This window comes from Camelus ferus, chromosome 34 (genome assembly GCF_009834535.1).
Source record: "Camelus ferus isolate YT-003-E chromosome 34, BCGSAC_Cfer_1.0, whole genome shotgun sequence".
Taxonomy (NCBI): domain Eukaryota; kingdom Metazoa; phylum Chordata; class Mammalia; order Artiodactyla; family Camelidae; genus Camelus; species Camelus ferus.
Window position 1 is genome coordinate 19217593 of NC_045729.1, and position 25913 is coordinate 19243505.

General features: G+C 57.9%; 2 protein-coding genes and 1 long non-coding RNA gene across 5 annotated transcripts in view; 1 reads left to right on the top strand and 2 right to left on the bottom strand.

Annotated features, from left to right (window-relative positions):
- Window positions 1-25501, top strand: DDX11 (DEAD/H-box helicase 11). Of its 3 annotated transcripts, XM_032473138.1 has the most exons (27): window positions 1028-1471; window positions 5929-6076; window positions 6956-7210; window positions 7813-7899; window positions 8160-8308; window positions 11732-11777; window positions 12584-12691; window positions 12848-12935; window positions 13242-13459; window positions 14937-15089; window positions 15839-15885; window positions 16215-16294; window positions 17084-17128; window positions 17228-17295; window positions 18496-18534; window positions 18709-18820; window positions 18938-19069; window positions 19546-19658; window positions 21636-21708; window positions 22006-22109; window positions 22732-22881; window positions 23147-23215; window positions 23330-23430; window positions 23769-23853; window positions 24137-24215; window positions 24403-24557; window positions 24635-25501. In XM_032473138.1, exons 2-27 carry the CDS (start codon window positions 5933-5935, stop codon window positions 24677-24679), a joined length of 2745 nt encoding a protein of 914 aa, XP_032329029.1. In that variant the 5' UTR covers window positions 1028-1471; window positions 5929-5932; the 3' UTR covers window positions 24680-25501. The 3 variants fall into 3 exon arrangements, 2 of the variants coding, with proteins under 2 accessions (XP_032329030.1, XP_032329029.1); XR_004317194.1 differs by lacking the exon at window positions 24635-25501 and adding an exon at window positions 1-175 and having other exon boundaries at window positions 697-1471; window positions 23769-24215; window positions 24403-24470; XM_032473139.1 differs by lacking the exon at window positions 24635-25501 and adding an exon at window positions 7-175 and having other exon boundaries at window positions 697-1471; window positions 24137-24545.
- On the bottom strand, window positions 15105-23893 carry LOC106728925. The gene is made up of 5 exons (XR_004317196.1): window positions 23752-23893; window positions 23141-23375; window positions 18648-22962; window positions 16264-17348; window positions 15105-15606 (listed from the first exon to the last, which is right to left on the bottom strand). It is a non-coding gene; the product is annotated as an uncharacterized LOC106728925 (long non-coding RNA).
- Window positions 25502-25913, bottom strand: part of WASHC1 (WASH complex subunit 1) — a 15052-nt gene continuing 14640 nt past the window's right edge. Inside the window, exon 11 of the mRNA XM_032473158.1 lies at window positions 25502-25870. Within this exon, the coding sequence (XP_032329049.1) occupies window positions 25731-25870 (140 nt within the window). The 3' untranslated portion in view covers window positions 25502-25730. The remainder of the gene's footprint in view (window positions 25871-25913) is intronic.

A 25913-nucleotide genomic window follows, 5' to 3' on the forward strand; every position in this document is an offset into this window, starting at 1 on the left:
CCCTGATGTGGGTGGATCTCAACCAATCAGTTGAAGGCTTGAATTGAACAAAAGACTAAATCCCGAAGCAAGACGGAATTCTGCCAGCAGGTGGACTTTGGACTTGAACTGTGGCATCAGTCTTCCCTGGCTCTCCAGCCTGATGCATTTGGAACTTGCCAGCGTCCATAATCATGTGAGTCAATTCCTTTAAATAACTCAATCTCTCTGCTGCCTGTCTCTTCTTGGATGGATAGATGGATAGATAGGTTTACACTCTCTTGGTTCTGTTTCTTTGGAGAATCCTAATACCTCAGGTATAAGGCCTTATCCTTTGCATGAATAGAGAGGTGTCAGCTAGGATGACAGGGGTGTAGATGGTGGGGGTTGGTGAGATGGCCAAACTTTAGAGGACAAACACTATTCTGACTTTAGCTTCTGAATCCAAGAACCGAGACTTTCAGTGCTTTATATAAGAGGATATGGGGGCAGGGTCTGTCCCGGGAAGGCCCCACAGGGTCCTGCTCAGTTACAGTCACCATTCTCCACCTGGGGGGTGGGTCTAGTTTCTACAGAACAACTCAAAGATACCTGTCAGATGGTTCCGTATACCCCTCCAGGTGGGACGAGGGCGCTGTTTTATTGCTGACCTGTTGCCATCACTTCTCATGTTTAACCGCCTTCCTTTGTCTCTACATCCCTTGCCTCCCTACTTAGTACCTGCCTGTGCCTCCCTTTGGAACTGGGGGCTGCCCAGAAGACTAAAGCCTTTTTCCATCAACAAGAAACCGAGGACACAGGGGTTTCATACCCGGGAAGGCCCTGCAGGGTCCTGCTCTGCTTCCAGGCCCCTTTTCTTCGATTCCCCTCAGTCCTGGGGGAAACGGGCTGGGCAAGAAAGGGAGTCAAGGCTTGGACTGAGGTTAAGCATGAACCAGAGGAACCCGGTTTTAGGACTCGTTTTCGGGACCAGAATACGGGCACCAGCCCCTCTGGTGTTCGGAAATAACGGCAATTTGATTAAGTCAAGCGACTACTTAGGAACCCAGGCGTTAGGGGCCTAAACATCCCGCACCTGGCGCGGGGAGGGGCGAGGAAGGGCACCAACGTCACAGCCGCCCAAGGACCCTTCTCCTGGCATTCCCGGCATGAGATGGCTCAGCGGGGCCCGCTGCGCACGCGCACCGGCGCTAAAGGGAGCCATAGTAGGCGAGCCACGGCGTGCGCACGCGCAGTGGCCTGGAGCGTGCTGCGCAGCGTGCTTTCCCGCGCGACGCTAACGGAGACGACCCGAGCCCGCCGCGCAAGCGCAAAGGCACAGAAGGGAGAACTCCCGCCCCTGCCGAGCCCCGGGACGCGCACGCGCAGTGGCGCAGAGCGTGCAGCGTGTGGCGCGCTCCCCTGGGCGCCGCGGACTCCGCGCCCGGCTTTCAGGCTCAGCTGTGAACCTTTGCTGCCTGGCCTCGGCGGAGCAGCCCTGCGGGTGAAGAAGGTGAGCGCCGTGCTCTGGGTAGACAGCTGAGGACGAGAGGAGAAAGGACAGACTCCGGTGGAAAAGCCAAGGGGCGGGGTGGACTGGCGGCGGGAAAACGCCCGAGACCTGGGGCGGGGCCGGCATGTGATTGGCAGGCCAGACACCAATGGGAGGGCGGGGGAGGCCGCGGGGCGGGGCCTGCCGGAGAGCGGGGCGGTGCTGCGGGGCGAGGACGGTCGGCCTCCTCCCCGAGCGCCGTGCTGGGGGAGCAGCTTCCGTTGTCTTACCTGCTGGTCTCTGCAGCGCCGGAGTGTGCGCTGTTACCCGCCTCCTGCAGGTGAGGAACCGGCTCAGGGATGTGAACCTGCGTGAGGATACAGATGGGGTCCCACTTGGGTGCTCCCACCCCAGAGCCCCTCTGCCTCTCCCGGCATCAAGGCCGAGCGTCCAGGCGGGAGGACTGGGATGGATGGAACTGACCAGTGGAAATAAAGCTTAGCACGGTGTGAGGGCTCTCAGGACGGAGCTGGGAGGGAGACAGGACCAAGGTGAGCGTGTGTGTTAGGCACTGGCAGCTCGCAGCGTGCGGTGGCTCTGGGTTCACAGCAGGTGCAGAGTAGCTTCTCAGCTCTTGGGGTCGTGTTGTCTGCCAGGTGTGTGAAGTTAAGTCACTTTAGGAGCCGAACAGTAGGATCGTACCTGGAACGTAGGCGTCTCATCTGCTCAAGCTGCCATAACAAAACACCATAGACTAGGGCCGGGGGGGGGGTCTTAAATAATAGAATCGTGCTCCTCACAGGTCTGGAGGCTGAAGTCCAAGATGAAGGTGCCAGCCCGTCCGCCCCTGCCGAGAACCCTCTTCCTGACTTGCAAAAGCCCCCTTCTCACCATGTCCTCACGTGACTGGGAGAGAGCCTTCCTGTTCTTGCAAGGCCACCAGTCCCTATAAGGATTAGGACCCACTCTCAGGACTTCATTTAATCGTAATTAGCTTTTTCATTTAATGTTAATTACCTCCCACAGCCCTGTTCCCACATACAGCCCCACGTTGGGGGTTAGGGCTTTAACACATGAATCTGGGGGAGGCGGGACACGATTCAGTCTGTGGCAATAGTTAGTACCTGAGTAAATAAGTGATAATTGAAGACTGAAGAAAATGAACACTTTCAGAACAAGTGTGTACCTGCTTTCACGTATCTTCCCTCATCTGACGAGCGTGAGGTTTGCTGTGCCGTGGGTGCCTGCGCGCGGGCAGGGGTTCTAGGGAGAACTCATCACGTCCTCCACGCAGCCAGCCTGAAGAGGTCAGGAGAAGTCACACCGAACATCCTCAGTAGCCCTGAGTATATCCATTATTCGTGGGTTTATCTAGACCCTTCTTTACCTTATGGCTTAGCTGTGCTGCTTCTGGAATGATGAGATCTGTAACTGCCACCCACGGAGACGTGAAGTAACACTTACGCTCCGTGTTGTTCTGTGCTGTCTTTCTGAAGTTTGGTAACCAAGTCTGTCTTTTCACCCCACTTACCCCGATGGGAGGAGGATCAGTGGTGGAACGTGCAGCTCGGGGGCTGGGAGGTCTGGCAGGTGTGCCTTCAGATCTTGGATTCAGGCACTTGCTAAGTGATTGTGGGCAAGTCACTTAACCTTTCAGAGCCTCAGTTTCGTCATCTGTAAAACAGACCTAATAAAAATTCTGACTGCATAGGGTCGTGGTGAGGTCACGTGAAAAGTTTGAAACCATTAAAGAACTGGCCTTCGGATTAGATACTGAAGTCACAGACCTCCTCTCCCCACACCTCGGAAGAACAAAAACCCCCACCCACCGCTCTCACGTCAAGCTGGCTCTTCACCAGGTTTTTACTGAGTGACTGCTGGGTGCCTGAGCACCTCTTCTGAGAGCTTGTGGCCGGGAGGAGCAAGACAGACGCCGTTCTTCCTTTTATGCTACGCATTTTCTAGTAAATAAAATATGGTCAGATGGTGCTAGGCGCTAGAAAGAAATGAAATGCAGGGTAACGGGGTAAAAGAGTGACTTAGAGCAGAGCGGTGTGTGTGTACCAGGAGGGGTGGTGTTGGACCACAGGAGGGTGGCAGATGGAGGGAGGGCCTCCCCCAGGAGGTGAGCTGAGTCCTAAATGTTGAGGACCCCACTGCCCAGCAGAGGGGCTGGCAGATATGGGGTGCAGGCTGATTAGAGCACTCCTGGCGCCCCCCCCAGCAGTCTGTAGGCTGTCCAGTGATCTCTCTTTTTTAATCATAAGATTCACTTTATTTTTTAGCAGATTACGTAATTTAAAAAAATTTATTTTTTATTAAAGTGTAGTTGATTTACAATGTTAGTTTTAGATGTATAGCAAAGCAGTCCAGTTATACATACATGTATATTTTTTCAATTTTTTCCAATTGTAGCTCATAAGAAATTGAATATAGTTCCTTGTGCTATACAGTAGGTCCTTGTTTATTTATTTTATTTACAGCAGTGTGTATCTGTTAATCCCAAATTCCTAATCTGTCCTGCTCCCTACTTCCCCCTTGTAACCATAGTTTGTTTTCTAAGTCCGTGAGTCTGTCTCTGACTTGTAAATAAAATTTATATATATATTTAGATTCCAAATGTAAGTGACATTATATGATATTTGTCTTTCTCAGGCTTACTTCACTTAGAATGATGATCTCCAGGTACATCCATGCTGTTGCAAATGGCATTTCATTCTTTTTTATGGCTGAGTAGTATTCCATTGTATGTGTATGTGTGTGTGTATGCATACACCACGTCTTCTTTATCCAGTCATCTGGATGGACATTTAGGTCGCTTCTGTGTCTTGGCTATTGTAAATAGTGCTGCTGTGAACATTGGAGTGCATGTGTCTTGAGAGGAGAGGCTGGTCAGATTTTCCTCTTGGGGTTTAGAACTAAGAGGCATGAAGAGACTTGGCTTGGCAGTGGGAGCGGAAGCCAGGAGGCCGAGGGGCAGAAGAGGCCGTGTGCCGGCTGGCACTAGGGAACAGAAGCCGTGAGTGTGCAGAGGAAGCCAGCCATGCTCCACCTGCCATGTGACGGGGCCGCAGAATGGAAATCCGTGGCGTTTACCTGTTGGTGGTTCCTGGAGCCAGCTTGGAACCTGAGCCGCTCTGTGGTGCTAGCCTGCAGGAAGTCCCACCCTGTCAGTGGCCTCTGTTCTTGGTTTCCCCAGGTGGTCTGTATTCTTTATCTTTTCAGTAAATCTCCCTTTCACTTAAGCTAGTTCTCTCTTGTCACCACATGAGTTGGACTAAAACAGCCGTGTGGCCCTGGGCTTGGACCCTGGATTTCCTTTTTGAGCTAAGTCTTTGGTTACTTAATTTCTGTAAGCGTCAGGATCCAACCACCAGTGTCGTCCAGGTCAGATGAGACCACAGAAGTCAAAGGGCCGGCGGAGCGCCTGGCACAAGGCAGGTGCTCCAAGTTTCTCAGAACCTTTCTCCCCCTCTGTGCTGCGGTGGGTTTCTGGTCACTCGCCTCCCCTCATTTTGAAGTGTCCTAGTTCTTTTTTTTAAAATTTTTTACAATTTTTTTATGTTTGACCATTAAATGAAGTATCCTAGTTCTAAGTCGTCCTTCTTGGTTATGTCTCCGCCTCCGTCCTTCTCATTTTACCTGCCCCTAAACTGTCCTGGGAAGGACAGCACGCAGGCCCTTCCCCTCGGGAGGGACCTGACCTGGTTGCAGTTGCCCCGAGGCCAGTTCCGTAGCAGAGGTGTACGTGGGCCTTAGATTTATACGTATTTGGACTTAGGTCTGACGAGCCTGCTTAAATAGCTCAGAGCAGTGATTTCCAAAGAGAGAATGGGGCCAGGATGGACGACGGTGATTAAAGGAAGAAAGGGGCTGTAAAAGCGGTCACGGAGAGAGCAGGGTCAGAAGGGAGGGGAAAGATGAAATAAACACGGGGCAGAGACGTTTGCTCAGACCTCGGCCTGCAGGTTCTGGGAAGCCCCTCCAGTTGGGGCCCCGCCGCCCTGCAGAGACCTCCCCCTGTCGGGGGGCCCCCTGGAAAGCTCTTTTTCAGGGGGCGGCCCTGGCTTGTACCAGAAACGGAGGCTGGGGGGGCTGGAAGCAGAGTGGAGAGGCCCAGCGGGGAGGGTGGGGGTGCCCCGGGGAGAAGCTGCGCTGGCTCTGCGGCCTTCCCGGTGCAGGGGTGAGAGGCAGGGGACGCAGGGGAAGAAAGCAGTCACCGCGCGACGCCTCCGGGCCTAATCCCGACCCCAGGGCGCAGGCCTTCCCGGGGCTGCGCCCTGGTCCGGGTCGGTGTCGCTGGTGGCCCTCACGCTTCTGGAGAGGCTTCCTGAGGGGTGCGTGAGGGAGCATGGTCTCCACTCAGGAAAGTGTGCACCGGAGGGAGAAAGCCCCCCGCGAGCAGGGACCACCCCTAGGGGCTGTTCCCTCGGGCCAGCACGCCGGGCCACTCACAGCGCCCCGGTTTCCTCCCCCAGGCCCATGGCTGACAAAACCCAGGAGGCTGGTGGCATCCACTTCCCTTTTCCCTTCACACCCTATTCCATCCAGAAGGACTTCATGGCAGCGCTGTACCAGGTGCTGGAGGCTGGCAAGGTCGGGATATTCGAGAGCCCCACGGGCACCGTGAGTACGAGAGGTCGGGCCTGGGGAGGGTCTGGGGGACGGTGAGGGCCCGTCCGCGGCCACCGGCAGAGGCCTCGCGGCTTGAAGTGAGCAGAGTGGTTCTCCCTGGTGGTCTTTCTGCGTCGTAGTCGTTTCTCTGAATTAAGTTGTCGAACACAACCTGTCTGCAGCCCGTAAACTGCACGCCCCTCCCCGCGCGTCTTCACATCATCCGTCTGCCTTGTCTGTGTGTCCAAATCTCCCCGTTTGAAAAGGACACCTGTCCTAGCGGGTCGGGCCCCCTCATCTTGACTAAATGCACCTGCACTGACTGGACTTCCCAATAAGGTCACGTGAGGAGACACTGGGGGTCGCGGCTTTCACACATGAATTTGGGGGGGGGGGGGACACAGTTCAACCCGTCACAAGGACCAATGGAAACTTCTGGTCTTTAAGTGAGGAGTTGTGTTCTCCAGAGTAATTGGTTTGCTTTAAAAACCTCTGAACACGGGGCTCCGGGGCGACCACGCTGAATGCAAGTTAGAGCCGGTGCGGCGCCGCCAGCCAGGGCGGGTGTGGGACTTCATGCTGTGCGGGCTTTTGGCCTCGATTCCTTTCTTGGACTATTTTCAGATTTCCCCATTCTCCTAATTGTGGTAACTTGCAGTACTTACATGTAACTGGATAAGCCACTTCCCGTCCTCTGGGAACAGTGCGCCGTAAGACTGAAGACTTTCTCTGCACTTCTCCCCTTGTCCTGTGTTTCCCACCGGTTCTGCCTACCCGCCCCCTCCCCTCCTCTCCAGGGCTGGTATTTAGTCAGGCCGTCCTTAAAGGCTCTAAACAGAGTGGGGAAGGTGGTCTGGGGCGCTTTCTCTGAGGGCACTTCTCTTCCCGTAGGGAAAGTCCTTAAGTCTTATCTGCGGGGCCCTCTCCTGGCTCCGAGACTTTGAACGGAAGAAACGCCAAGAGGAGGCTCGTCTTCTTGAGGCTGGAGCCGCCCCCTTAAACGACGGGGAGGACCAGAACCCACACCTCCCTTCACTGTCGTCCTGCCAGGAGACCCCAGGCACCCCGGGGGCCTCAGGGGAGCCCGACTGGGTCACGCAGTTTGTGCAGAAGAAAGGAGAGAGGGACCTGGTGGACCGACTCAGAGTGAGACCGGGTTACCAGAGGTGGGGGATCCCGGTGGCTGGGCCTCCGTGATGGTATCAGGTCGATCCGAGCTGGATGGCGTGTGTTCCATCCGCCTCCCGGGCCGAGTTTAAGCTGGAGTCTATAGGCCTTTCCTAGACAAGGGGTCACAGTTCCCCACCTGGGAAGGGGACCTCACTGTCGCCAGTGGCCGTGTGCTTCAGTGGCTGTGGCCTGGATTCAGGGGTGCACGTGGTTGAGAGCCCGTGGCTCTGGGAGGGAGTGCGCACTTCCTGCCGTGAGCGTGGCTGGGGGCCCTGGGGCCCAGGGTCTGCAGCACCGGGAGGTTGGCCGGGGAAGGGGGAGCTGCCCGTGCGAAGAGGCCCTGCACTGAGCCCCTGGCTCTTTAAGAAAGGTCTGGCTGAGGGAGGGTACTGCTCAGCGGTAGAGCGTGTGCCTAGCGTGTGCCTAGCGTGCACGAGGTCCTAGGTGCAGTCCCCAGTCCCTCCACTAAAATAAATACATGAAAATAAATAAACCTAATTCCCCGCCCCCCAAAAGAGAGGCCTGGTCTGGGGCTCCCACAGACCCTCCCTCCCGTATGGCTGCCCCCCCCCCCCCAGGAGGAGCAGGTCCGGAGGAAGAAGCGAGAGGAGCGCCTGCAGCAGAGCCGGCACCACGCCTGGCTCAAGTCCGCCGCCAAGCGCCCGGTGAGCGTCGTCCCCAGGACCGTCCAGCCCATGTCACACTTGTTGGTCCTCGCGGGTAGCGGTAGCTTGTCGGGGCGAGTGACCAGGACCTCCGCCTCCCCAGTCCCATAAGGCGCCAGGAAGCGGCGAAGCCTGTGCCCTGTGTGGATGGCGTGTGTGTTGTCCTCAGTGGGGCCACCCGAGGCTGCCTGCGCCCCAGAGGTGGGGACACCTGTGCTGAGGCTTCTTTCTCTGTCCCCACCGGCCGGGGGCCTCCACAGAGACAGGAAGATGAAGAGACTGAGCATCTCCTCCACCTGAGCAGGGAGATGCTGGCTGCAGGGATGGGCTCCGAGCAGCTGGCCTCTGAGGAGGAGGAGCTGGTCCTGGCCGACTACGAGAGTGACGAGGACAGAGGCGCGGCCAGCGGGTAAGAGCAGGGGCCCTGGGAGCCGGCCCCTTCCTCTGCCCAGAGAGGCGGCTTCTCCGTCACTCACAGGGCGCCGAGGGTGGGATGCCAGCAGTTGGCCCTTTGCTCCCAGCCAGGCTGCCCCTTGGGATGGAATGGTGACAGCAGTGGCCAACCTTCTTGGTGGGCTGGAGCCGGCGTCTCCCCACGCTGTCACAGGACCCCGCCACCCGGTAGGGCGCTGCGCCTTGGCCAAGGCCGCCGGCCCGGCTCTGAGCCTCAGGCCCTTAATACCAGACCGCGCCGAGTGCGGCTTGGGAGGGAAGCCCTCCAGGTGGCCTCGGCCCAAGCTGTTCTTTTCACTGACTGGTCCCAGTTCATAGCTTTCTGACTTGTGAGCTCTGAGCTCCTGTGTGAACTGGAAGCACTGAAGGTAACGACTGGCCATTTTTAGGCCGCGCTGCCCCGTGAGGGCCTCCCTCTTCTCTCAGGCTTTAAGTTCACAGATGCCCTTGGCGCGTCTCCTGCAGGTGTGGCTCGTCTGGCCTCCACGTTGGCGGCTGCTGAGGGCTGGGGTGGCTGTGACAGTTTCTTTTTTTTTTCTTTCCTACTCAGGAGTTTGACAGTTTCTTAAGACAGTGAAGTTGGCCACATCAATTGATTCTTCCTTTTACAAACAATTTCTCTGTAGCATGAATGCTGTTTGATAGCATTTTACCCACAGGAGAACTTCTTTCGAAATTGGAGTAACTCCTCTCAAACCCTGCCACTGCTTTGTCAGCTAAGTTTATGGACTTCTCTAAATCCTTTGTTGACATTTCAGCAGTCTTCACAGCACCTTGACCAGGAGTAGATTCCATCTCAAGAAACCATTTTCTTGGCTCATCCGTAAGCAGCAGCTCCTTACCCGTGAACGTCTTACCCTGAGATTGCAGCAGTTCAGCCCCATCGTCAGGCTCCACGTCTGATTCTAGTTCTCTTGCTGTTTGCACCACATCCGCAGTGAGTTCCTCCTCTGAAGTCTTGAGCCCTTCGAAGTCGTCCGTGAGGGCTGGAACCAGCTTCTCCCAGACTCCTGTTAACGCGGACGTTCTGACCTCTTCCCGTGAATTGTGGAAGTTCTGCGTGGCGTCTAGAATGGTGACTCCTTTCCTGGAGGTTTTCAGTTGACTTTGCCCAGATCTATCGGAGGAATCACTGTCTATGGCAGCCACAGCCTTACAAAATGTATTTCTTAAATAGTAAGACTTGAAAGTTTAAGTGACTCCTTGACCCACGGGCTGCAGATGGATGTTGTCCAAGCAGGACTGAATGTCTCCATCAGAGCTCCTGGGTGATCCAGTGCCTTGTCAGTGAGCAGCAATATTTTGAAAGGAATCTTTTTTTCTAAGCAATAGGTCTCAGCAGTGGGCTTAAAATTTCCAGTAAACCATGTTGTCAGCGGTGTGCTGCCGGCAGGTTTTGTTCTCCCACTAACAGAGCACAGGCAGAGTGGATTCAGTGTCATTCTTAAGCGCCCTAGGGTTTTCGGAATGGTCAGGGCGCACTGGCTTCACGTTAGTCACTGGCTGTTTCAGCCCCTGCGAGAACCAGCCTGCCCTCTGAAGCCGGGCGCCGACTTCTCTGCAGCTGTGAGGGTCCTGGACGGCGTCTTCCCCCAGCGCAAGGCTGGTGGTGGTGGCCACGTGCGTGAGGGATCTGAGCTGCGTCTCCTGAGGAGCCTGCTGCTCTGCCTGCACGTTTATGTCACAGACACGGCTTCCTTCTTAAACCTCGTGAACGAGCGTCTGTCGGCTTGAAGCTTTTCTTCTGCAGCTTCTTCACCTCTCTTGCACATTTAGCATCATATCCAAGAAATCACTGCCAACACCAATGTTGAGGAGCTGTTTCCTTATGTTTTCTTCTAGGAGTTTTATGGTTTCAGGTCTTAGGTTTAAATCCTTAATCCATTTTGAGTTGACTTGCCAGTGGTGTAAGATAGGGGTCTAGTCTCATTCTCGTGCATGTGGAGATTCAGCTTTTTCCAGCACCGTGCACTGGAGAGACCGTCTTCTCTGCACTGAGTGTTCTCGGCCCCCTTGTCGAGTGCTGGTGCCTGTGAGCGCAGGGGTTTGCTTCTCGGCCCTGACTTGTGCTCGTCAGGCTGTGTGTCTGCTTCTACGCCCGTGTTGCTCTGGATCCCCATAGCTTTGTAATACAGTTTGAAAGTGTTGATGCCCCCCGCTTTGTTCTTCCTCTCAAGACTGTTTCGGCTGTTCGGGGTCTTTAATGGTTCTGTATGATTTTTAGGATTTTAATGGTTCTGTATGTTTTTTCTATCTGGAAACTTGGTAGGGACTGCACGGGTCCTAGAGACGGCTTTTGGTAGCACAGGCGTTTTAGCAGCAGTAATTCTCACTCATAAACGGGATTGCTTCCCATTTGTTTGTGTTTTCAGTTTCTTTCATCAAGATCTTGGAATTCTCAGCGTGTAGATCTTCCACCTTCACTGCGTTTCCTCTAAACCCACTTTGTTGAGAGTTTTTATCATGAGAACTTGTTGGATTTTGTCTAACTCTTTTTCTGCCTCTACTGAAATGATCATGTGGTTTTTAACTTCCATTCCGTTTATGTGGTTTATTCACATTTATTGATTTGCTTATGTTGAACCATCCTGTGTCCCAGGGATAAACCCCACTTGATCGTGGACTATGATCCTTTCAGTGTGCTGTTCAATTGGGTTTGCTGCTGTTTCGTTGAGAATTTTCGCATCTTTCTTCAGCGGGACACTGGCCTGTAGCTTCCTTGTGGTGTCCTTATTGGCTCTGGTATAAGCAGTGCTGGCCTCGTGAAACGAGTTTGGGAGTGTTCCCGCCTTTTCAGTGTTTTGGAAGAGTTTGAGAAGGATCGGCATGATTTCTTTAAACGTGGTTGAATTCCCCGTGAAACCTTCAGGGCCTGGTCTTGCCCGCGTAGGTGCTCAGATGCCTGCCTCGAGGCACGGGTTCAGGATCCGCGTTAACACTTGTGACCCAGCTCAGGGCTGAGATCCCCGCTCGCTTCGCACATCCCACTCCTCCCCCGGGCCCCTTGGGGACAACGTGAGTAGAGAACTTGAGTGGAGTCTGTGAATGTTCAGGAAAAAAGTGCTGTTTGGGGTCCGGGCCTCGGCTAATCTTGCAGGTTAGCTTCTAAGGCTCCCCGTGCCCCGGCCTCTGGGGACACACCTGCTGGCTCTGAACACAGGGTCACCTTATGTGGTCCTGTTGACTGGGGCACCACGTGGCGTGTGACTTGAATCCAGGCCTTTCACACAGCTGCCTGGACAGTTCTTTACTCCTCTCAGAGCCCAAGGCAATATGCATTTCTGCCTTTAAAAAAAATAGAACTTCTTGGGGAGCAAAAACAAAAAGCAAAAGCCTGAGAAGATAACTTTCTGTGCATGTATGTTTTTCCTTCTCTCAGAGCAGACGAGGATGAGGATGACTTGGAGGAAGAACATGTAACCAAGGTGAGACGCCACGTCCGGGGTCGTCTGCTGTGTCGAGGGCTCTCACCCAGGGAGGAGGTGGGGGCTTGGGGCCGTGTCTCCAGCCCCAACCCCACTTAGTCCCCAGGTGCTCCCTGGGCAGGTGGGCTGGGCACCAGGGAGACTCCTGCACCCCCGGCCATTGGGGACAGCCTCGGGCCAAGGCCCCCGGCTGCTGCCCTCCGCCTGGGGTGGTGGGAGGCGGGGGACGGGGTGCCCTGCGCTCAGCCCTCGGTGCAGGTCCCCTCGTCGGTGTGACTGTATTTGCACAGGGTGCTTCGAGGTGTGCGTGGTTCTGACCCTGCTCAGCTTTCACGCACGGAAGACTTGGTTTTTCTCTGTTGAAATGCGATGTTCTCCCCCATTTTCCTCCTTGCCTCTCCTTGCTCTCCTAAATCTTGGAGGAGAGCAGAGAGAGCGTTCAGTTCTGCCTCCTCCTGTCTGACGGCCAGCCCATCCTCCGGGCCCTGGGGGGGTGACCCTTCCCCCACCCCCACCCCCAGACTCTGGGCCTCCTTTCCACGTCAGGAATCTGCACTGAGGGGGACTCCCTTTCCTAAGGTGGCCGAGCCCCCCAGGGCGGCCAGATCAGAAGCTGAGCGTGACTAGGGGAGCAGGAGGCCATCCTGTGGGGTGGGGGCCCTGGGACCTGGCCTGGGCCTCCCTGAGGTTGCTGTGGGTGGTCACCTGCTTCAGGTCTGTGAACAGGGCCTCCCAGTCCCTGGCTCCTTGCTGTGGAGAATGCTGGGGTGTCACGGTCCCCTCCTGAACCCCCCTTTCCCGAGCAGATTTACTACTGCAGTCGGACGCACTCCCAGCTGGCACAGTTTGTGCACGAGGTGCAGAAGAGCCCCTTCGGCAAGGACACCCGGCTCGTCTGCCTCGGCTCCCGGCAGGTGAGCAGGTGTCTGGGCCCTGGTGCCGGCTTGGAAAGACGCAGGGCCCAGCGGGCTGCACAGGGCAGGGCGGCCCCTCCGGCCTGCTGGCCTGGAGGGAGACGGGAGCCCCAGGCTTGCTATCAGCACGTCTCTCCTCTGTCCTCTGTCCTGCAGAGCCTTTGTGTGAACGAGGAGGTGAGAGGGCTGGGCTCCGTGCAGCTCATCAATGACCGCTGTGCAGAGATGCAGAGGAGCAGACGTGGTAGCCGCCACCCCGAGCTGGGCGCCCCAGCGGGGAGGGCCGGTGGGAGTGGCGGGGACACGGGGAGCCCTGCTTCCGTCCTAAAGAGCCCTGCGTGGAAGGGCTTCTGCCTTCTAGTCCGAGTCTAGTCTGAAGCTTCGGCCGTGAGGCGATTTTACAGGCTTTTTCTCAAGAAGACAAAGTAAAATGCCAGATGTTACCATGAGACCGAAGCAGCAGTTCTGGGACGCGGGTCTGGATGTTCCAAACCTGCTCCCGGCCCCGGACAGTTGTCCCTCTTTCTGCCTTTGCCCCTGCGCCCCTCAGAGAGGAATGGCATCCCCGAGGAGGAGGAGGCGGCGGCCGAGAGGCGGCGGCAGCGGCGGCAGCGAGCCACCTGCCCCTTCTACAGCCACGAGCGGCTGCAGCTCCTCCGGGACGAGGTCCTGCTGGAGGTGAAGGACATCGAGCAGCTGGTGACCCTGGGGAGGGAGGCTCGGGCCTGTCCCTACTACGGGAGCCGGCTCGCCATTCCCGCAGCGCAGGTGAGGACCCGGAGGTGGGGCCGTGGCTCTAGGCTCTGAGTGTGCCTAGGAGGGCGTTCTCACTCTTAATTCAGGAGGGTGTCACCGGCCGTGGTGGGACCGCCTGACACACCACCCCCGATGACGCGTCAGTCAGTCTCTCCGGGTCTGTAGTGTTGGAGGGGCCCTCGGTGGCCCTGGGCTGCGGGGACAGTTGACATTATCATGAGGGATGGGTGCATTCCTAGTGAACCCACAGCGGGAGACGCCGGGGCAGAAGGTGGGAGGAGGCCCGCAGGGAGACGCAGAGCGCACAGAAACCTCCACATGCGCCCGGAGTGCGCGGCGCCCTCAGCGCCCGTGGGAGCCGCCTTCTGTAGACTTGCTGAGTCAAGTGTCCAGAGTGATGTCGTTGTCACTGGGGATGATTTAACTGTTTCCTTGCTGCTTCCTTAATGTGAATGACAGCTGGGAAGGCGATGTCACTCGTGGAGAATTTTGTATGATCAAGAGAAGGCTGATAGACGTTAAAGGTGCAGGCGGCTGTGTTAGTGCCCCTCGTGCCTGGTGGGCGGGCGCTGGTTGGCGTGCTGCCCCGGCGCGGTGTGGCACCTCCCGGGGGGCTGGGGAGCCCCCCAGCCCCACAGTTGCCCCCTGCCCTCCTGGGGTCAGTGGGCACTTGTGTGGCAGAACAGTAAGATGTCCCGAAACTTTTATGATCTCAACTTTTAAGGCACTTTTCCCCTCGTTCTTTTACAATAGCCTGCTGAAGGGCTGGCGCGGGTGTTACTTGCATTCTGCACGTGAGGACACCTGGGGCCCGGAAGGTTAAGTGGCTCATCCATTTTCTCACAGCAGATGAGATACGGAGCCAGTATTAAAACCTGGCCTTAAGGTTCTAGTTTTTTGGATTTTCACTTTATCAGTGTCCTTTTAATGGGAAAACTGTGGTAACAACATAGCACCTAAGAGATCTAGAGAGAGCTTTTACTTTTGTTACCACCACCCTATCCCTTAACCTCATTTGAGACAGAGGTTGTCAACCCCATTTTGCAGATGAGGAAACCGAGGGCCAGAGGTTGACCTGCCCAGAGTCGCACAGCTGGGCAGTGGCGGCCCCGGGACCAGAACCCAGGGCTGCTTTCTGGCCCACCAGTGCTTCCCAGAGTGTTCTGAGGAAACTTGGTGCTTCCGGGCTGCCCTGGGGGCAGGCGGGGCTCAGCAGCAGGGCCCAGGCCTGCCCCTCGCCCTCCCCTGTTCCACCCTCGGTTCAGTCAGAAGTCCCATCAGTTCCAGTGTCATCTGTTTCATGTGTCTGACGTCCCCCCTAGAACTCGGTGCTGAAAGCACAGTGCGTGGCTGTAGCTTTGTCTCCTGAACACGAATTCCCGGCAGGAGGTGGGACCATTCTCACCCCGGCTGGGGGTGGGAGGGGCGGGAGGGGCGGGAGGGGCGGGAGGGGCCCCGCCGCCGCTCAGGCCGCCTCTCCCCCTCCCAGCTGGTGGTGCTGCCCTACCAGACGCTGCTGCACGCGGCCACGCGGCAGGCAGCGGGCGTCCGGCTGCAGGGCCAGGTGGTGGTCATCGACGAGGCCCACAACCTGATCGACACCATCACCGGCGTCCACAGCGTGGAGGTCAGCGGCTCCCAGGTGGGTCGGGCACAGGGCCCACGGCCCGTCAGATGCTGACCGGCTCCCCAGCAGGACCTGGGCCTGGGGGCCCACCCAGTGGTTCTTCTCCAGCCTGTGTCACCCTGAGTCCCTCCAGCCCAGGGTGCCACTAATGCGGTCTCCAGAGCGTGGTGGTGGGATGACAGGCAGAGGTGGTCATGCGGTTGGGTGGTGCTTCTGTCGGTGCTGCTTTGAGGGGTGCTCGTGGCCTCGGGAAACCACTGCTGACTTCTGCCCACTGTGCCTGCACCGCGTGCGGGGCCTCTGATCTGCACGCCGACGCTGCAGCGGGCCGGATGCAGAGGTCAGAGGTTTAAGCACTGTGCCTGACGTCACCCAGCCAGCATACACGTGGAGCCGGGATCTGACCACTGATTTCTGACCCTCGAGCCCACATGACACCCACCGCTCGACGGTCCAGTGCTGGGCTGACCTCAGGCCAGGATGTGACGGTTGCCTTGAACCATCACTTAGCAGACAGCACATCTTTCCCAACCTAGAGAAAATGGATGGGGGCGTTCATTACCTGAGAGTCACTTTTTGCCCCGACCCACAGTGGGCACACAGCAGAACCTGCCTTCCCTCCCCTCTCAGCTCCCACCAGCCTGAGGGCCTCGAGAACCCGCCCTTCACCCTGATGGCAGGCATCTCTGGGATGTTGCTGCCCGGCCCCAGGCTGCTTGCCCAGAGCCCTGTTGTCCATCACACCGTTCTCTCTTCTCTCCCAGCTCTGCCAGGCCCATTCCCAGTTGCTCCAGTACATGGAACGATACGGGTGAGACTCGCCTCCTGAGGGGAGGGAAGGCCCTGCTCAGCCTCGGCGCCCTGGGGGCAGTCTCGGGCCCAGATCCCTCACGGGTGCCCTTTAGCTCCGGTTCATTGTGGCGCGTGCCCCACGAAGGCCAGGGGTCTCGGGATTTAGCAGTTGGCCTTGGAGGCCTTAGGCCATGGCCAGCCTTTCTAATGCGAGAGAATGTGTAGCTCATGTCCCAGCCAGAAAGGCAGCAGACAGGAGGGCCTTAGCTCGGGGCCCCGGGGGGACGTCGGGGACAGCACATTTATTGGGTTCTCCCACCACCATGACGTCCATTGGCTCCTGCCCAGGAAGCGCTTGAAGGCCAAGAACCTGATGTACGTCAAACAGATCCTGTACCTGTTGGAGAAGTTCGTGACTGTGCTGGGCGGTAAGGAGTCTCCCCAGGTGCCTGCCAGGACCGCGGGCTCTCTGTCTCTCAGGAACTGCCTTGGCCACCGGTTTGGAAAATTGTTATTGGTCTGACCTTGCATCTTTTTTCAGAACACTGGTGTATTTGCCCCGGTTCCAAGTCCCTTTTATTTTGCCAGGCCTTACTCCACAGGTGGTGGTGGTCCTAACACACTGTTCTGTAGACGCGCGGGTGGCATCTTCTGTAGCGGTGTGGGGACTCAGGGTGGGAACCTCAGGCGGGTGAGCCGGGGCTCGGAGCAGAGGCGAGGCCTGCTCTGCTGGGTGAGCCCCACGCGGGGACTGGTGTCTGGCTCCGGGTCCTTCTTTCTTAACATAGTTCCGGGCCACACGCCCTTCCCTTGAGTGTGGCAGCCCCCCTGCAGGCTTTTATGGGAGCTGAAGTGCAGAGTGGCAGCGGGGGTCTCTGGAGGGACCTCGCACTGGTGCCCTTCACCTCGTCTGTGCTGGTCACCTCACAGCCCAGGCATCTCCTGCTGGCGCTGCGTGGAGTGGGCGACCCTGTCCCTGCCTCCTCCTCGGAGGTGCAGAAAGGGTGATGTGGCCAGGCTTGGGCTGCATTTGCAAACACAGGGTCAGACCCTGAGGCCCCCGGAACCCCCTGCTCTCTCCACCCTGTCCTTTGGGTGCTGTGAATGGCCAGAGACCCCTTCAGCTGGGAGTGTTCCCACTCAAAAAGTGCAGAGCAGAGTGAGAAGGTGGGGGCCAGAGGCCCACTGTCCTGACCTGTTGGATTCTCCTTTTTTAGGCAACATTAAACAGAACCCCAATACCCAGAGCCTCTCGCAGGCAGGTAAGAGCTGGACAGAGCCATTGCTGAGCATCCCTCAGGGACCGGACAGCTGTGGCCTCGGGGCAAGGACTCCAGGGCCCTTCACTTGTCTGTCTGCAGGGACGGAGCTGAAGACCATCAACGACTTTCTCTTCCAGAGCCAGGTCGACAACATCAACCTGTTCAAGGTAGGGGTGCTCAACTCTATGTGGGCACGTCCACGGTCCTTCCCCCGAGGACGCTGTGTCAAGACCAGGGAAGGAATAAAAAGTAAATTCCTTCTGTTCTCAAAGCAGTCTGAGGTCTGAGGTCCCCCACGTAGGTGGACGTGATTCACCCTTAAACACAGCTGCATGTGAGCAGGCGGGGTCACAGGTCACAGGTGGTGCCTCTCCCCGGACTTGACGGGCTCAGACACTGCAGGTGTCTCCCCGGCACCACCTTCCCCTGGGCTCTGTGTGAGACAGGGACTGCTTGGTGGGCCTGATCCTGCCGTGGGGCCGAGGTGGGTGAGAACTCAGCTTGGCCTGGCCCCCTACCCTCACCCTCCAGCCTGGGTGCGACCCCAGCCTCCCGTCTTTGCTCCCTCTAGACGCACAGGCCCTGGTGCTTGACTGACACCCTCCGTGAGCCTGGTTTACTAACCACACAGAGCAGCACCTGTGTCCCCGGCAGCGCAGGCCCCGTGACTCCAGGCTGGGAGGGACCACGTCATTCAGGAGCCAGGGACATCGGGCTTCCCAGCTCAGGAAGGCGGCCCGCTCTCCTTCCTTCACACCTGCCGGGCCCCGGCCCGGTGGTGGCCGCAGTCTGAGTGGCCTCTGATTCCTTCCTCCCCCGGCTCCTCTTGCATCCACGCGGCTGCCAGGCCCCGGGGACCCCTCTTGTGTTGATCCCCCTTCTCGTTCCCGCGCTGCTGCCCTAGTGCTGGCTCTCCTCCTCTAGTCCTTCCTGTTCTCCTTGTTCCCATCTCTCCCCTCTCATGTCTTTTACAAACCATAGTCCAGTGAAGCTTCAGGGGCCCCACACCCTGCGCCTTGCTCTCCAGGCTCTTGCTATGCACACAGCCAGGCTCCTCCACGTGCTCCAGAACAAGCCTTGGTCCTCCCTCCTTTGCTTGTGGGATTTTCTAAAACCCCCTCTTAATCTTCAAGGTCTAGCTTTGCCGTCACGTTGAATGAAAGTGGAGGGGACGTGGCCATCATCAAGCACCTTTAAAGAGGGGAGGGCCCCGTGTGTGTGTGTGTGCACATGCGTGTGTGGTGGGGGCACAGCAGAGGAGGGGCCTCTGGAAGGAGGCTGGCACGGCCACGGGGGCTTCAGGCACCCGGGAGGTTTGGGAGGTGGGCAGGCTTCCCCAGGGCCCACGTCCGGGTTCGGTTTCGCAGGTGCGGCGCTACTGTGAGAGGAGCATGATCAGCAGGAAGGTACTGCTCCCTCCCCATGCCCTTCCGCCCCATCCTGCGGGGTACTTGGGGCCCCTGGGTCTCCGTTCTTCCTGTTGGGTGGCTGGCCTGGGGCCGGCAGGGGGCCCAGATACCTGCTGGCGGGGTCGGTTCCAGGCTGTCCCCTCTCACAGCCACTGCTCTCTCCTGTCCCAGCTCCTTGGCTTCACGGAGAGGTACGGAGCGGTCCTCACGCCCTCCAGGGAGCAGCCCAGGCTGTCTGGCTTCCAGCACTTCCTGCAGAGCCTGCAGCCCCCAGGGACCAAGGGTGAGTCAGGAGGGGCCTGGGGCGCAGGCCTGCCCGGGAGGATGACTTCAGCCCAGCCACAGGGAGACCCCGCCCCCTGTCCTGGCTCCCAGACCCTCTCCCTTCTGCTCTTTGCAGCTCCTGCAGCCCCCGCAGCAGAAGGGGAGGACGGGGCGCCACGGCTTGCTTCCCCACTGATGCACATCGAAGGCTTCCTCGCAGCTCTCACCACTGCCAACCAGGACGGGAGGGTCATCCTGAGCCACCAAGGTAACCCTGGGAGGAACCAGCCCGGAGCCAGGCTCCTTCACTCCCATGCAGCACCTGGCCGGGTTGGGACGCGGAAACGGGTGAAAACTGACTGCCTGAGACCTAGGCAGGCAGTGGTGGTGGTGCAAGGGCGCAGAGGGGCTGGGAGCTGGGTTCTCTGGGTGCACTCACAGGAGGAGCCACGTGGCCCAGCGCTGAGGTCAGGTGGGCTTCGCTTCAGCTGTGGTCCCATCACCTGTGAGCTGCGTGACTTGGACCAGTTTCCCCCCAAACCTCTGTGCCTCGTGTGAAAAGGGAGAGGAGGGTGCCATCTACCTCAGGGCCCTCTTAGAGATGAAGGAAGTTCTGATCTAAAGAGAATGTGGTATTTCTGTGGCTCCTACGTGAACCCGTCTGGACAGCCCGTTTGCCCCAGGTGGTGTCTCGTTGGGCCTGCACCGTCCCCTCCGTGTAGCTGTCTTTTGTCTTTTTTCCAGGCAGCCTCAGTCAGAGCAGCCTCAAATTCTTGCTCCTGAACCCAGCCATGCATTTCGCCCAGGTGGTGAAGGAGTGCCGGGCAGTGGTCATTGCGGGGGGCACCATGCAGCCGGTAAGGACATGGCCCAGCTTCGTGCCCCAGGTGTGGGATGGGGACAGGGGCGGGAAGGATGCTTCAGGTCCCACAACCAGAAAGGGGTTGGTTTGCGCCGGCCAAGCAGTAACCACCAGGTGGCGCTGCTGTACTGTCTCGCTGCCGGGGCCTTTCCACCTGCCTGGGGGCCCTGGGGTCCAGGGGTGGGGAGGGGTGGGCACTGCCGCTGCTCTGGTGTTTCTGGGGGGCTACACACCGTCTCTGCAGCTAGGTTACCCCTTGAGTGTATCTTAGGACAGGATTTACGGCTCTTCACCCCTCCTGACCCGTCAGTGTTTCCTAGCCTGTTGGAATCACCTCTGTAGCTGTGAGTTTTTCCACTTTTCTGGTGTGTAGACAGATTTTTATTCACTTGTGTATTAAAATCATTTATAGTTGTTGTTTTTGATGCTCAGAGGCCTCAGACTTGGCCTATGGGAGCCCCTCATGCTGCTCTGGTCCCTTTGACACTACCCTGCTCTCAGCACAAAAAAAGTCCCAGGCTCACCTTGCCCCAGGCCTGGAGTCATTCATTTCTCCAGGGTGCCCTGGTTTCTCCGGATGGGGTTAGGACTTAGCCCAACATCCGGGAGCTGGGGACGTTCACAGTGCTCCCGGGACGCCACCATTCATAGGCTGTTTCAGTGGACAGGCCTAGGAAATAGTTCTCGGAAATCATGAATTCACAGTGCTATTTCTATATGAAAGTCAGTCATTTCAGGTGACCTTCCACAGTATCTCTCAAGCTGCAGTTGGGTTTCTTATTACATTAACATACTACTTACTTGCTCTAGCCCACATACACCTAAAACAGTTTCGGGGTTATACCAGTATTCAAACCAACTGCTGACTGAATTTGCTTACGTGCATTTATGTTTTGCCCTTAAAACACACCAAGGACCTGTAGTCACTCAAGCCTTTCTGTGTGGATGTGTCCTGAGTCTGACAGGTAGCTAGGCTTTGTTTCAGTTTTACAGTTTGCCTTTTTACTTTCCTAATTAGTTTTAGAAATAGGTCACCATCTGTATGGGTCAAAAGTGTGACAGGACATTCAGGGGCCTCCCTTGCACCCCTCTCTGGCCTATTCCCCATTCCCACAGGTAACCATTTTTATTAGCTGCCAGTCTCTCCTGCCAGTGTTCTGCTGTATTTTCTTTTTTTTTTTTTTGCAAAGATAAGCAAATATGGTTTCTTTTTCCTTTCCTTGTTTACTTCCATCCAAGGTAGCGTAATCAGCTTTGACTTACAGGTGTGTTCTGGCCACCATGCCTTCTCAGTCCACAGGGTTGTCTGTGTCCCTTTTGCTGGCTGCGTGGTTCTCCACGGGGTGGGTGCAGGACAGCCTGCTCAGCCAGCCCCTCTTGGAACGCAGACTGTTACAAATCACTTCCAGAACCATCCTCGTGCAGACGATACTTGATTTGTGGAGCTGTACTTCAGGGAGGGGGTTGTAGGTTAAACAGTTAAAATATGTCTCATTTGTTAAACGTTGTCAGATCCCCTCCCACAGGAGCTGTACTGTTCCGTAACCCACCAGCAACCTGTAAGAATGCCTGTTTCTCCACAGGCTGGTCAAACTTTGGAACTTTTGCCAGTTTGGTAGGTGAAAACCCTGGAGCGCTTTAAAAATACGAAAGCATATACATCTTCCCACTAGAGATTCTCATTCAGTAGTTTGTGCTGGGGCCTGATCATCATTTTTTAAAAAGTCTAAGTGGTGATTCTGTTGCACAGCCTGCGCTGAGAACCTCTGTGTTCCCAGAGGCGGTTCCCGTGGGCGGTTTAGAGGCTGCCAACACTGGGTATTATTTTTTTTCTTTCAGCTAATTTGTCACGAGCCTTTCCTTTTACCTCTTTTTTCTGTTCTCGAGTCCTTGCCACCTCCCAGGCCAGACTTCATCTTCCCTGCCCTGTGCCTGGTCCCTGGGAGATGACAGCTGCCCTTGTGGCCTGCAGGTGTCCGACTTCCGGGAGCAGCTGCTGGCATGTGCCGGGGTGGAGGCTGAGCGAGTGGTGGAGTTCTCCTGTGGTGAGGACCCGTGCCCAGAGCGGGGGCCGCACTTGGCATCATGGCCTCTTGTCATGGTTCAGCCACAGGCCATCATCAGGCCCGGGGCTGAGGCCACAAGGGGGAGACAACGTCCTCTGCCAGCTTCCCGTCGCCAGGCTCTCGTGCTTGTCCCCTGCCCCACCTGTACGGAGAGGCCTGAGCATCGCCCACTGGGTCCTCTGGAAATGGGCAGAGGGTGGGTGCTATGAATGGCTGTTGCTGGTCTGAAGGGTGGGGGCGCTCCTTCTGGACTCCAGCCCCACTGGGTCTCGCCAGGTCACGTGATCCCTCCAGACAACATCCTGCCCCTCGTCGTCTGCAGCGGGCCCTCCAGCCAGCAGCTGGACTTCACGTACCAGAAGAGAGAGCTACCTCACATGGTTGGTACCAGCCGTCTGGCCTTAATGCTGCTTTTGCCAGGGCAGGAGACAGACTGGGGCTGAGGGCAGGCACTCTGGCCACTCCTGGGCCTTCAGGCACTGGGGGAGTTGACACCAAGGTCTCCCATCACCGCTAGCACCGGACAGACCATATTCGGATGTTACTGAGGTCGGAGCCGCCCCCTCGCTCACCCCTCCAGCTGCTCCGTGAGCTTCCTTCAGGGTAAAGCTCCTGGGAAGGTGTCCTCTCACCGTTCAGCTCCATCGGCTCCCGCCTGGCAGGGATGCAGGCACTGGGGGCACGACTCTAGTGGCGCCCCTGGCGTTCTCAGTGCCAGGTTTGTCACAGATGGTGCTTCATCCCCGATTGCCCATGGGGACGTTTGGAGCTGGAGGAGGACAGACTCAGCGGCATCTCCTTAGTGGGTTTAGCTCTGGTGTGTGAGCACAGTGGCGTGTCAGAGACACTGCCAGGAGGGGGTACACTCCACCCTGGGAAAGCCACTTGGCTGTGGTCCCCTTCCCTGACCGCAGTCACCCATGGGTCCCTCTACTTGGTCTGGAGCTGTTTAGGGGTGGGGCCTTGGCAGTGGCTCCATGGAGGGCTTCTTGTCTCCCACAGATGGATGAGACGGGACGCATTCTCTGTAACCTGTGCAACGTGGTCCCGGGAGGGGTGGTCTGTTTCTTCCCCTCCTATGAGTACCAGCGCCAGGTCCACGCCCACTGGGACAAGAGTGGCCTGCTGGCCCGCCTGGCTGTCAGGAAAAGGGTGAGCGAGTCTTCAGCTGGACCTCCCACTCGTGAGGGCAGTGGTACCGAGTTCTTCTGGGGTGTCATGTGCACATCGAACCTGTTGGGGGGCTTCTGTGAGTCCTTGCCCACCACTTCTGATCCCTGATAACCCTCCAGAGGAACTCCCCAAAGCTGCTGACTCCATGGGCGTCCCCAGTCTGGCAGACGTATGGCCAAGAGCAGACCCAAGACCCAGGCACTCTGAAACCCTTTCCTGGGAGACATTATCTGTTCACCTTCAGATATTTCAGGAGCCCAAGAGAGCAAACCAGGTGGAGCAGGTGCTGATGGAGTATTCCAGGTGCATTAAGGTGAGAGGTGCAACTCCGAGGCCTTGGGTCCAGAGAGCACGTGGGGTTGGCAGCTGAAGATGTTTGGGGCGGCACCGCGCTCTGGCTCTGCAACTCTGGGGCTGTTTCCTGCAGCACTGCAGCCAGGCGGGGGGCACGGTGACGGGGGCCCTGCTGCTGTCTGTGGTTGGAGGGAAGATGAGTGAAGGCATCAACTTCTCTGACAACCTTGGCCGGTGAGTAGGGGGCTTCTCATCTCCCGGGGCTCTGGTGCCACCCACCCCTTGCTCCAGGCAGCTGCAGCCTCTGCCTTCTGAGTCTGTGTCTGCGCTGACCGCTCAGGTCAGTCATCTGCATGGGGCACTGATTTGACAGCCCTGGATCTGGCCCTTTGGGGCCAGGTAGAAAATTAGGCAGACCCTGACTTTATCAGGACTCAATTCTTGGTCTAGACTGGATGTCTTAGCTGAGAAAACCCTCTCCAGGTGGTAGGGATGAGGGGAGAGGCTGAGGGAGGTTGAGGTGTGGGTGAGGACCGCCCACACACCACGGCTCACCTGTGCCTCCGCCCCAGGTGTGTGGTCATGGTGGGCATGCCCTACCCCAACATCAGGTCTCCAGAGCTGCAGGAGAAGATGGCCTACCTGGACCAGACCCTCGTGAGTACCCCCAGGGCGCCAGAGGACGAGGAGAGGGCGCCCACAGCTGCAGCTCCCCGCTGCCCCTTGCCGGGAGCCGCTGTTGCCAGCATGCTCCAGAGGAGGGGACACACCTCCACGCCCTCTTGAGCTGCTCCCTGCCGCCACCTGTTTTACTGGCTGCTGGCACTGTGCCCAGGAGGCCCCGGGTCTCGCTCTGAAGCCTGGCCGTGTCACTGTCACAGGAAACACTAGGCAGGAGGCAGGAAACAACTCTGATGGCTGTCCCCTTTGCCCTTCCCAGCCCAGAGCCCCAGGCCAGGCACCCCCCGGGAAGGCGCTGGTGGAGAATCTGTGTATGAAGGCCGTCAACCAGTCCATCGGTGAGCTGGGGCTGTTCCTGGCTGGTGAGATGGAGAGTCGGGCCTGGATGGTTGGAGAGTGAGGTGACAGGAAAGAGGGGTTTACCTGCCACCTCCAACCCAAGGGCTGAGCAAAGGGAGGAGACCCAGTAGAAACACACGTGGGGGAGGCAGGTTTAACTCAGCCCCAGCCTCTGTTCCCGCCCAGGCCGGGCCATCAGGCACCAGAAGGACTTTGCCAGCATAGTGCTCCTGGACCACCGGTACGCCCGCCCACCTGTCCTGGCAAAGCTGCCGGCCTGGATCCGCGACCGCGTGCAAGTCAAAGCCACCTTTGGCCCTGCCTTTGCTGCTTTGCGGACGGTTAGTCCTGCCTTTCTCTTTCCCCGAGAACCACCCACACCCCAAGCTGGCGTCTCACTGTCCTCCCCTCTCCCCAGTTCCATCGTGAGAAGTCTGGCCCTTCCGTCAGCCTGCCCACTTGAGATGGTGTCCGTCTGAGGCCTGGTCTGCAGGCATCCTGCCTAAGAAGGTGAAAGCCAACAGGAGGAAGTGAGGCTGATCCTGCGGAAACAGCGGGCCCGGCCCCCCGGGCCCGTCCCACAGCCTGGCACTGCCCTCCCTGGGCCTGTCCCACAGCCCGGTACTGCCCTCCCGGGCCCCGGGTCTGTCCCGCCTCGGCATGGCCCAGCGTCCAGCTCGCTGCGCGGAATCCCGGCCGGCCTTTGTGACAGCTGCAGAGGCTGCAGCATCCCAGCCCTTGTTTCTCAGTGTCACCTTCTTAGAGGGGACACGGAGCAGGCCCTTCCTGTCTCTTCCTTGCTCACTAAAATTAGCTGCTCTCAACCCTTCACCCCTTCCTGGAGATGAAGAACGTCCCCCTTCTGCACCCTCTCCTGGTCACCTCAGCCACCCTCCTCCCCCAAGTCGTTAGGATCTGCCCGCTCCCGGCCCGCCAGCTCCCTGGCATGGCTCCAGGTCCTCCAAGCCAGCGGTACCCCCCCTCCCTCTCAGCCGCTTGAGCGGCTCCGAGACACCTCCCCCGCTGACATCAGCAATTACACCGAGGGCCCTTAGGCCTCAGCAAGGCTATTTTTAGAGAACCCGAGTCTGTCACTAAGATGTGTTTTCCTGGGTGCAGATACCCCTCCTCCGTCTGCCCTTGCTGACTGCACCGCTCTCCCCAGCTAGTCCCCCCAGCTGAGAGCAGCAGGGAGCGGGACAGGCCTCAGCGGAGGGGCGAGGGGCGTCTGTGTTCCGCACGGTAGGGTTTCTTGGTTAAAGGCACACTGCTGGCTTACACCCAGTTCCTGCATCATCTGTCTTTATTGACTCGAGCTGCTTTCCCTCCAGCTCTCTCTGGGGCGGGGCAGGGCACAGAGAGTAACAGTACCCCCTTTTTCGGCCTTGGAAGGCAGCCTCCCTGCTCCCTGAAGGAGGTCCGGGCAACAGAGCAGGACAGCCCTCCACAACCCTGTCCCTCCAAGGGGCCCGTCTGGCTGTCCCAGTGGTTCGGGAGAAGGGGAAGGCGAGCCCCTAGGACTCCCAGTCATCCTCATCCTCCTCTCCCGGGGGCTGCTGTGGGGGCGGCAGAGGTGGGATGGAGTCTGACATTCGGGCAAAGGCTCCTCCCGGCCCCTCGCTGGCCCCCGGCCCAGGTCCTTTCCCGGAGATACCTGGGAGGGCAGAGGTGGGGAGTGAGGGGCTGGTGTGGGGCAC

Bases quoted from the DNA above. Each gene is read 5' to 3' on its own strand.
- DDX11 (XM_032473138.1), top strand. From the start codon at position 5,933: ATGGCTGACAAAACCCAGGAGGCTGGTGGCATCCACTTCCCTTTTCCC. The intron at 21,709-22,005 runs GTGAGGACCCGT...GGGTCTCGCCAG, and splicing joins AGTGGTGGAGTTCTCCTGTG to GTCACGTGATCCCTCCAGAC. The intron at 23,431-23,768 runs GTGAGTAGGGGG...CCTCCGCCCCAG, and splicing joins TTCTCTGACAACCTTGGCCG to GTGTGTGGTCATGGTGGGCA.